We start from the raw sequence: 11,013 nt of genomic DNA on the forward strand, positions 1-11,013 counted from the left end.
GTGGTGTGATGTGTGAGGAAAAAAGAATTAGGCAGAAATGGCACAAGTGAGTATTTGTGGTCATGTATCTGCTGAATTACTAACTATCAATCTCTCCTGATACAGTCAGAATGGCTCTCTATCAGCATAATCTGAGAAGACACTGGTCAGAGATCACATTAGTATGTTTCCATGCATTAGCGATTCCCCTTGAACAAAGATTCATAACAATCAAGACCAAAACAGACAAGGTGAATGTGCAATAGGCAGCATAACATTCAAAGAAAAAATAAGCCTGATTGTCTGATAGTGGGAGTGAATAGGTGACAATGAACACATCCAAATACATGATTAGGATTCTTGGAATTCTTCCAAGACCAATGCCTTTCATTGTCACATTCTTTAATCTCTACAGGCAAAAAAATCACATCTTTAACAAGCATTGCATGCATGTTGTTGGCTTGCCTAAAAGTGAATTATATCAAAGCAGTGCACATAAAAAACATATTTTTCAGCTACCAATCACAATTGTTTGTGTGTTACATTAAAAATTGCATTCAAAATTGCACACTTCATTTGTCATTTTTTCCTTCTCTTTCTGTTTTCGTTTTAGCTTGATCATATGAAAAGTTAAGGCAAACAATGTAAACGACATGTCTTAAAACATCTAATTCCTTCTTGTGATATGAGTGAGCAGTAATGCCTGATGGAGCTATATCTGCTCTTGCACACTGGGCTGCTCCCCCTGCATGGCATGCACATACTCTTTGATGTCCCTGACATTCAGAACGTGCCAGCTGTGAGCGGATCACATGGGGCAGCTCCATAGTGGGCTTTGCTCTTGTTTGGTGAGGACGGGATATTCTTGGACACACATGGCACAGTCATGCAATTCGCGTCTACACCAGTTCAGTCCATTGCAGTCTCTGGGTGAGCTGAGCACCATATTGACATACCAAGGCCTGATGACCACCAGACGACCTGAGGGCAATGCCAATGGTGAAAGGTCAAATGTGTTGCATAACATCAGGACCACAACAGTCTCTCTTGCACCTCCACACTGTTTCTGTCTTGTGTCTGAGAATTAAATATTCCTGTATTTGCAGGAATTTCAACAGGTATAGAGTTTGCAGAGTATCATTTTAACAACTTAAGCATGACGTTTTTGAGAACATTTCTACCTTTTCATTCTGTTTTTGATTTCACTCATCATGAAACAGGATCATAATTAATTGAGTTAGAGTAAGAATGCTATAATTTAATGTAAAACTGAACTTTTCAGAAAAACTTATATACAAATAAGGCCCCACCACATAGTATTCTGCCTACAGTATGGGCTACTGAAATAAAAAAAAAAAATTCTTAAGTTGATTACATAAGCAGCAACCAAAATAGAAACTGACCTTACACCGGACTGCTGTCTAGGAATATAAGACTGTCGTACAAATGTTTCTGATATACTGATGAGTAAAGTCATCATACCAAGCACAATTTATATGGCTAAAATGCAGTTGTACTTCCACTTGTCCTTGTTTGACACTTGCTTAGCAATGTTTGACAATTTGTTATTGCAGATACAAGATAGACGAGAGAAACATTTATGGACAATGCAATATATCCCTTAAAAGGTTGCTACACATTTTCCTCCTTGAAAGCTTTTGATCTCATTGTGCCACTATAATGTTTCAATGTTCAAAAACCAGCAACACAGTCTATTTCTAAGTGCTTATTCAACAATTTACTGTATATCTTAATGGCACCCTCCAGTGGTTAACTAAATAAAGTGCAGCATGCTGTCTTCACACTCTCTTGGAACAGATACTTTGTAGTTCTGGCAGGTGAGCCTGTAGTTATTGCCATCATTGTTGTCCCAGTACTCTGCTCTCATGACCCGGAAGCGAATGGCAAACTCCAAGGTCGCGCCGGGTTGCAAAATGAACGGTGGGACGGGCAAACGGAAGCGGAAGATGTCCGCCTCCGGCTGACCGGGTCTGTCGCTGGACGCGGCGGTCACCCAGCTGGCCTTGGTGTCGGCTGTGCTCTTCCAGTCCGTGAAAGAGTAGCGGACTGTGACCTCCTTCTCGAAGGCAAGGTTCAGGACCTGAGCGGTCCCAATGATCCCAACCTCGGAGCAGAAAACCCTCTCCAAACACACCTTCTGTCCACGCAAGCGGTCCAGAAATCCTGGTTGAGCCCCCATATCCTCCGGGAAGCTGGGCTTAAAGTAAGGCAGGGAGAGCTCGAGGCCCTTGCCGGAGAAGAGCTCCGAGTTCATCAGGAGTCTAGTGAGCACATGGTGAGGTATCATCGGGTCCTCTCCGGCCTTGAACACCTTGACCTTTTCCAGCTCCAGGCCCAGAGAGTCGGCGAAGCGCACCTGCGTGTGGGCCTGGCTGGGGCGACGTCTGGGTGTGGAGGGCAGGGACTGGGCGCGTCGCCGCATGATTGGCTTTGGCGGTGCCTCGCAGGACACACTGCGTCTGTGTGTTGTTAGGTCCTTAGGCGACGGGGTCCTTGGGCTGGGGGGTCGGATCCTCACTGGCCTTCGTTCCGGCTCCGGCTTGGGGCTGTAGATATCGCTCAAGCGGACAACCATGGCTGGCTGGGACACCTGACTCATGCCCGTGGCGAACTGAGGGCCCAGGTCACTCCTTGGGCCAGGAGGTTGTGGACTGAATTGGGACATGATTCTGTGCTAGAGTACATCTGCAGCATGAACGCAAGAGCAAAATTAATACCCTCCCCATGGAGTCACAGAAATGAACAATAACAAACACAGTTAGGTCTACTATTCTCAAGAAGTCACTCTGTGGAATGCATCTATTACAGCTGTGGTACATGGCTTTGATTCAATGTCTGCTTTATATTCCTTTACATTCTACTAAATGAAAATCTATGTGGTTATGATCTTCTAAACCTAATATGCTTATGCACCCCAAATGCATTTTATTGCATTGGCAGATATTTCATGTAGCAAAACGATTTATGTGTATAAAGGGATTATTTCCAAAGAAAATAAGTACAATATATTACCCCGAGTATAGAATAGGTCTATCTTTATAATCGATCTATTTACAATAGGATATAGACTATTTATTAAAGGACTTACTTGCGGTCAGCACCTCTTTAAACATCCGACTCCTCGCTTTCCATCAACTAAAGGCATACTACTTGACAACAAGCCATGTCTTCTGATATATCAAATCCATATTAGGCTTAGAAGTAGCGTAATAGAGTCACGAAAACGGCAATACTTCTTTCCTTCCGAAGCAAACTTGGGTGCAAGGCGAGCGAGATCGCATGCATTTTGAGTTCAATTGGTGTTGGTGTTTCCGTAAACGGGATAAATATAATTAAGGATTTGGAGCATGTTAGTGTCAAGCAGCGTGATAGTAGAGTAGTTGTTGTCCTGGCTCGGTTCAGAATACATAACCTTTGACATTTAGACACCAATCCCTTTGGGAAGCGTAGTAGAAGCGCACACACGATACCTGCTCACCAGCACGTAGCGCTTGAGAAAATCTTGATGATAGGCTATTATGCAACTTAGCTTTTTTGAGCATTTTGAAAGTGAGTTCAGAAAACGAAACGATAGGCTACTTGTTTGAATCCCTTCCGCAAACTAACGCTCTTCCTGACTAGTGTACAGTATACCAAGCGATCACAGAGCGTAAACCAAGTAGACGGCCAAATGACGTCGCCTACAGGTACTGAATATCCTGTCACGTTCAACACTACATTTCCCACCAATCCCCGCGCCTTTATGGATTAGGTTCACATCTGTCACATCTGGATATCAAAATAATGAGACTACAGTCACTGGTGGTGTAAATAGTGGGACATATTTGTCGTAAAATCGTTTGGAATGCAAATAATGCTACCGTATTACATTTCGCTGTTCGCTGGTAGAGCGGAGATCCTGTGAATTATTTATCATCCTAACGTCATCATAAGGATTAACTAAACCCGTTCTCATCTTTGACTTGGTGCTTTCGAGAGAGGATAGCCTAAAGGGTTAAGCCGTTTTATAGTAGTCTACAGTATATCGTGATTGTGGTGTCATGTAGGCTCCTTCTCTAGCCAAAAACAGAGATGGGAATAAACTGATCAGGCAGAATCTTAAGGAATATCCCTGGAATAGCCTAGGTAGCCGAGGCTATAATTTCGAAGCGAAGATCGGCCATGGCCAACATGAATCGAACATGATGGGGACAATTCTGGAAGAACGTGCAACGACAAACAACTCGCACAAACCGCCCTCCAAAAACAGGCAGACCTCAAAACCCCAATGGATTAACGGAGCGCCAACAAAGCAGAGGTAGCGAATAATGTAGTAAGAATGTCTGTAGGCCTATACCTTCAATTAAATTCGTATTGCACACTGTTAAGCTACAGTATCGTGTTATAGTCTAGTAGTGCATGTTGTGCTTTATTATGATTATTTCAAAATATTTATAATTATTTCAACAGCAAGAAAGTTTACAAGCCCGGGGTGCCGAATGGTCCATTAAGAGAAACCAAAATTCCAGTGCTTCAGAATGTAAGTTGTGTGTTCAGGGCAACTCTACAATTTCTACTAGGCTACTCTACAGATATTACAAATCAAAACGCTGTGGCCTGCTCTAGTAGCCTCCTATGTGATTTGTTTTATTCCTTGGTCTAAGTAGGGTTATCAGTCAAAAAGGAGAAGCAAACCCGATCGACCCCCGCAGGTGGTGGACACCTCAAGGTGAGCTCTCTCACGCCACCTGTTCATTGCCACATTGCTTAAACGTAGTCTGTTATAATGGAAGTTTATCGTTAATTCACTTCACCCTATGCAGTCTCTGTGGTGCTACTTTGCTGTGGTGATACCTTGCTTTTGTCCAAAGGGATTTCTGTACACTTGTATGACTTTTACACTTTTTTGTGTGTCTAAACCAGAGGTTCTCAGGTTCTCTCCTTTTTGGGGCTAAGGCACACCAAAGATCGAATCAAAACGCCAAGGCACACTGGCTTTTGGCTATTGTGAAGTATCTCACATAGCCTATTATTCTGACAGGAGTGTTCATTCTCATACCCATATGTATCTCTATAGGCTACAGAGTTCATGAGCTGAGATCACATGGCACATGCTCACATGATGTTGATTGAGCTTTTTAATCAAGAAGCTGTGATGTATTGCCTATAAAGTAGCCCTCTTCCTATTTCATGTGTATCTGTATAAATATATTGGGTTCCTCAAACTTCCACGGCACACCTCACTTTACCTCACGGCACGCCGGTTGAGAACCACAGGTCTAGACTAGTAACGAGGAATAGAGTATTGTTTTCCCTAAGGTGGCAGGCTCATTTCACCATATTGGTTGTACTGTACATGCATTGCAATTGTGTTGGGGAATTGCAATGCATGTACTGAATTTCAACTGCCCGCTAGACCATTAACACCGAGTTGTTTAATCTCTGCAGCACACGGAGACATCTGAACCTCAAGACAGGGCCGCAGCTGTCTTCCCTATGGGAGACGAGAGAGAGGCCGCCGAAACAGGCCTCTCATTCCAAAAATATCAAAGACATGAGCCACAGGGGCCCAGGTAGAGGGCACTGCCATGTTTCCCAGGGCCTCAGTCATGCGTCAGAGCTGAGGAGGGACAGCTCTCGGGAGAGGAGGCCCCAGAGTTTAGGCCGAGCCAATACCGGCGAGGACTCAGACAGTGCCAGTGACCTCTCCGACACGGAGAGAGCCCCCGCGCCCCCCACCCCTGGCACGCCGCCAGATCTGAACCTGAGAGCCGAGGTCATCGACCCCGCCGAGTTTCAGCGCCCCAGGGGTATCCCTCAGAGGCAGCGGCAGCGACAGCCCCAGTGCCAGTTCAGTAAGAGCTACCCGGACTTCCTGCCGCCGCCTTTCAACGCCTGGAGCCTGCGGCAGCTGGCCGTGTTCCTCCACACGGAGGGCAAAGGCGTGCCACGGCCCCGACCCGTGGGTCAACTGGAGAAGTACCTGGAGCGGCTGCTGAAGCTGGAGTGGCATCAGAGCCAGACGATCCAGGACGAGACGGACGGCAACGAGGGCGGCAGCAGGGGTGCCCCCCGACCTTCCTGTTGCCCTCGGCCCCACAGTGCCAACCTGAGCACCCCCAAAAGCATCCTCCAGTGCCAGCGGGCATTCCCCCTCGCCCTGCTCTCCTCCATCACCCACCCCATGCCAGTCCAGCAGGTGGGATGCGCGTGCCCGCACTGCCACCTCCGCTACCCGCACTGCAACGGCTCCTGCCGGACGTATGCCTACCACCACAGCTCGCCCCTGAGCCCTCTGGTGGAGCGACGGGGCCGCGCAGCCGTGCCCAAGAGAAGCAGCAGCGAGAACCGCACCAAGGCGACCGAGCCTGCTCTCCCGTCCCGTGGCCGCAAGCCAGGGAGCTTCAACGGGAGCAGTCACCTGAGACGCATGCAGGCTGCGGGAAACATCCGCAACCCATCGCTCAGCCCTCCAAGGCTCCAGCCGCCGCGGCCTGTGTTTACATCCATGGAGGCCGGGGCCGGGGCCGGGGCCAGGAGGGGGCGAGACCCAAGCAGCGGAGGTGATACTCTGGGGAGGGAAGGAAGAGAAGGAAGAGAAGGAAGGGAAAGAAGGGAAGGTAGGGAAGGAAGAGAAGGAAGGGAAGGAAGGGAAGGAAGAGAAGGAAGGGAAGGAAGAGAAGGAAGGGAAAGAAGAGAAGGAAGAGAAGGAAGGGAAAGAAGGGAAGGTAGGGAAGGAAGGGAAGGAAGGCCGGTCAGCCAGAGACGGAGAGCTGTCTCGGAGAGAAGGACGGTCGTGTCCAGTGTGAAGCAGTGGGATCTGAAAGTGGATGCGCTAGCTGCTGAGCACGCAGCCAAGCTGAAAGACTTGGTTTCTGGCAGATCAACTGGGAGGATGAAGCGTGTTGAATTTGTCACGTGATTTTTTTTTTGAAAGAATGTATTATTGAAACAAGCACATTTTTCAATTGTCACATACTGTAGCATCACTGAATCAAGTTGCATTTTATAAACCTGTCAATCCTGATGTTGAAATCTCACAAAATCAAATATTTTGTCTTTTATACATTTTTGAGTGTATGCAAGCCTGCACGTGATTTTGCATTAGCGTATGTGTGTTTTTGCTTATTTGTGCGTGTATGTACTGTATGCTTGTGTGTGTGTGTTTGTATGAATGTATGTTTATATATACGTATGTGTGTGTGTGTGTGTGTGTGTGTTATTTTAGAAGCTGGCTGAACCTCTGCATGGAAAGAACTAAATAAATGATCGGTGCATTAGTATTTATGAGAACCAAGAATTTCCTTTCTTAATATACATGTAAGGCTGGACTCTCTCTTCAATGTATAAGTTGGTACATCTTCCATCCACTCTAGGCCTCATCTGAGACAAAGTACTGTATTGTATGACTGCCTGTTAGCATTTCCAAACCACTATTGTTTTTACTGTTGTAAAAAATATATTTTTATTAGGTGATATTTGGATATTTACATATGTTTACATGCAATATTTACACTTAATATTTGGAATAAGGACTGAATGAGTGCGAGCTTCACATAAATAAATACTTGATTACAGTTTCATCTCCTTTTTTGTGACTTTATGTATATGAAGTCCAGTCCAGTCTCTCAAAATGAAGGAGCAGCTAGTCACAGCTAGTGCAACAGGATATCCTCTGTATTTTTCCTCTGAGTGTGAAGTGGTTGGTAGCTATAATGTGGCAACTGGTGTACAGTATAACTGACTTCCTGAAAATAACAGATTAGCAGCTCAGTATTGTAAAGACATGACCGATAGGGGGTGCAGTGGCTTGGTGTTTTCGAAGGTCATGGTCCTATTTCATCACTAATTGCTCTTTGGTTTTGATATGCAAGTCTTTCAGCAGTGACAAGGCCACTGCAACCTGCAAAAGAGGTTACAAGTCTGTAAACATTGTGAGTGGTAGTAAAAGGCCTGATTACCACTTGATTACCACTTGTAATCATCTCCATACTCTGTTGTAGCATAACACTGCACTGGTTCATATTCCATTAAAGTAAGAAGTTGAAAAAAAAACCAAACATTTTAACAGCAGTAGGCTATAGGCCACATTGTGGTGGGTAGGCAGGCCTATATCACAACTTTCATGATTAATTTGCTTCCCTGTCTTTGTTTATGTCAAGAAGAAGAAGAAGAAGAAGAAGAAGAAGAAGAAGAAGAAGAAGAAGAAGAAGAAGAAGAAGAAGAAGAATGGGTTTAAAATAGTGTCATTATAACACAAGACATCTGAGATTTGCAGGCCTGTGCTGTGCAGTTATCAGGCGTCAGTTATTTTTGAAGGCGGAACTAATGTTGCTGGATCCATGTTTCCCTACACGAGGGACTTGTTTTGAAAGCTGAAGTCCTAGAACAGACATGGACGCCACCGCGGAGCGTGTTTTACAGTACCTGACAGAGGTTGAAGTAGCTGCAGAGGATGTCCTCTCAGATAAACAGCAGGTAACGTAACGCTTACTGTAAGTGACGAGCCTATGAAATTAGAGAGTTGTGACAGAATTGTTTCACGTTTCTCTTGCAGATGGTAGACCTCGATAAGAAAAGAAACGCGAACAGGGAGGCACTCAATGCTTTACGAAAGGATTTATCCGGTGATGGTAAGTTGCTTGCTAACAGACTTGTTTAACTGTGATAACCTATATTTCAATCGATTCCTTTAAATATAACAACAGAATATTACGTTAGGTCGTGGGAATGGCGTGGGAGGACACTTTTTGCAGTCTGTGTACAACCAGTTCAATAGGCTAGCATGTAAGCAAGCTTTATTTATACACATTCTACAAAAGTTGTAGCCAAGGAATCTAGACGACCCTAACGGCAGCAAATCTAATCTTGATGTGGGTCTGGCTGGTCAAGCTATTCAAGTTGCACAATGTCCGCGATACCTCAGATGGAAGATGCATAAAGGAGGAGAAATGAGATAAAGGACGCTGTCTAACTCTGGAGAAGCAGCCTGTCTTGTAGAATGTTAGCCCATCCACAGACAGTTAAGAAAGGCATGATCCAGATCATTTTCAGAATGCTTTTGAGATTGTGTCTAACATCGGGCTTCTTTTGTCCCACAGGTAAAGCTAAAGTCTGTATGGGCAACATGTTCATCAAATTTCCAAAAGACAAAACCAAACAGATGCTTGAAAAAGGTATCAATATGCTTTCACTTTTGTTTTGCATTTCTATGGACCTTTATTATTCGTGGATTTTGGAGTGTGTGTGTGTGGGGGGGGGGTTGCCTGAACTTACAATATACTGTCTCCTAGACCAAGAACAACTTGACAAGGAAATCATTGATCTCCGCAACAAACTCAAGGTCAAAGTGAATCGTCTAAATGAGTTACAAGGTAAAATGACCTATTGCCATATTGATGGTGTGTGTGTGTGTGTGTGTGTGTGTGTGTGTGTGTGTGTGTGTGTGTGTGTGTGTGTGTGTGTGTGTGTGTGTGTGTGTGTGTGTGAACAAAGGATTGGATATATGAAAGAATGTATGCTTGAGATGTTCTCAGAAGCACATAGTCATTCAGCTTCTACCCCGTCTCTCACTCTCCCTCAGGGAAACCTGAACTCACGGGGTACAACCTCTGCCCCCTCTCAAACGAGGAGATGAAAGCCATAAGCAGCATCCTGAGGACATGACCTCCCTCTCACACACTCACACACACACACACACACACACACACACACGGACCAGACGTTAGACCACGTGCACACCGGAGCGGGTGTGGTGGTCCAGTTGGGGTGGCAAGCCTGAACCTGAGACTGTTATCACATCGCTAATTCCCCCAGCGGGAGTGTGACGAGGGGACTTGGTTATGCCACTGAACTCTCCCACATGGACTCAGTTGTGGGGTCTGTCAGTCATGATAGTTTTCATTTTGGTGAAAAGTGTGAGTCAGTTACAGACCTTTTTGCACAGTTTTTTTTTGGACAAACCATGTCCATTCAATTCATATGGAGTTTTATTAAAGAGTAATTTGTTTATCCATGCAATGGTTTGCTATTTTATTGGGGGGAGGGGATGGAACAATGCAGGATTACTGTAGGTGATACTTCCATTAGTGTAACATGCAAATCCAGCTTTGGCCTCTAGGTGGTGGTGTATCTCAACAGACCACTGAAAATGTGCTCCGAAAGAGATTTCCTCTACACAACTTGCGTCTTATTGAATAACTTGAGTAACACTTTGAGAACTTAGGCTGCACAGTAAAGAAACTATCAGAAATTCAATTCAGGGAAATATATTTTTATATACACTGTTCATATAATTTGCAATGCATCATTTTCATGGTGATTTAAGTCCATGACAGAATTACAAAAAAGAATTACTTGATGAATCACATTTTGTGGGTGTAGGTCAGGCACCTTTACATTCAGTTGTTGTATGGAACTTGGAGTGATGTTATAGCCGAGGTGACAAGCTCTACTGAGAGGGCTTGAGAAGGCGATTGGCATGTTCCTCTTCTTTGCTGGGGTGACATGTCGCGGCATTCGCTACCATTGCAGTTTATGGGTGAGTCAGAGCTGCGAGACATAGGAACAAACAGTTTGTCTCTTGCTCAGATGATCACAACACCCGGTGCATTCCTCTGGGTTGTTACGACATGTGAAAACATATTTGTCTCTAGCAGTTTCACACAAGTCATGGATACCATGTCCCATTTGGGTTTTTAAATCCGTTTGCCTTCCTATAGGGGTTAAGTGAGGCTGCGGAGACGCAGAGGGTGTCAGAATCGTCTGTCAAACTGAGCGGCTATTAATCACTCACATTTCAGTCAGACAGTGTCACGGCCACTGTGGCCGGGTTTAACTAAGTGGAACCAAATGCAGACACCAGTAAATTTCAGTCAAAATAATACTTTTTAATGAGAGTTGTCTTCACACAGGAAAAACAGAAATCTTCAGTTCAATGCGAGTTCAATGAGTCCACGAAAATCCAAAAACAGTTCAAAAACACAGGAGATCAAAAACTTGGTATCTCACTTGAACGGCAGCAGCAGGCAAAAA

The 11,013-nt window shown here is 44.9% G+C and overlaps 3 protein-coding genes across 3 annotated transcripts; 2 read left to right on the forward strand and 1 right to left on the reverse strand.

Annotated features, from left to right (window-relative positions):
* Positions 1 to 289: 289 nt before the first annotated feature.
* ppp1r3db (protein phosphatase 1, regulatory subunit 3Db) lies at positions 290 to 3,637 on the reverse strand. Its single transcript, XM_062544415.1, has 2 exons — positions 3,089 to 3,637; positions 290 to 2,685 (listed from the first exon to the last, which is right to left on the reverse strand). Exon 2 carries the CDS (start codon positions 2,663 to 2,665, stop codon positions 1,754 to 1,756), a length of 912 nt encoding a protein of 303 aa, XP_062400399.1. The 5' UTR covers positions 2,666 to 2,685; positions 3,089 to 3,637; the 3' UTR covers positions 290 to 1,753.
* Positions 3,638 to 4,491: 854 nt separating this feature from the next.
* fam217bb (family with sequence similarity 217 member Bb) lies at positions 4,492 to 7,987 on the forward strand. The gene is made up of 4 exons (XM_062545700.1): positions 4,492 to 4,519; positions 4,647 to 4,708; positions 5,428 to 6,542; positions 7,983 to 7,987. The coding sequence occupies exons 3-4, from the start codon at positions 5,534 to 5,536 to the stop codon at positions 7,985 to 7,987; spliced, it is 1,014 nt and encodes a 337-aa protein (XP_062401684.1). The 5' UTR covers positions 4,492 to 4,519; positions 4,647 to 4,708; positions 5,428 to 5,533.
* Positions 7,988 to 8,334: 347 nt separating this feature from the next.
* On the forward strand, positions 8,335 to 9,981 carry pdrg1 (p53 and DNA-damage regulated 1). Its single transcript, XM_062545076.1, has 5 exons — positions 8,335 to 8,457; positions 8,537 to 8,612; positions 9,081 to 9,155; positions 9,273 to 9,353; positions 9,563 to 9,981. The coding sequence occupies exons 1-5, from the start codon at positions 8,374 to 8,376 to the stop codon at positions 9,643 to 9,645; spliced, it is 399 nt and encodes a 132-aa protein (XP_062401060.1). The 5' UTR covers positions 8,335 to 8,373; the 3' UTR covers positions 9,646 to 9,981.
* The last annotated feature ends 1,032 nt before the right edge of the window (positions 9,982 to 11,013 follow it).

The sequence above is a fragment of the Sardina pilchardus genome, chromosome 9 (assembly GCF_963854185.1).
Source record: "Sardina pilchardus chromosome 9, fSarPil1.1, whole genome shotgun sequence".
Classification (NCBI taxonomy): domain Eukaryota; kingdom Metazoa; phylum Chordata; class Actinopteri; order Clupeiformes; family Clupeidae; genus Sardina; species Sardina pilchardus.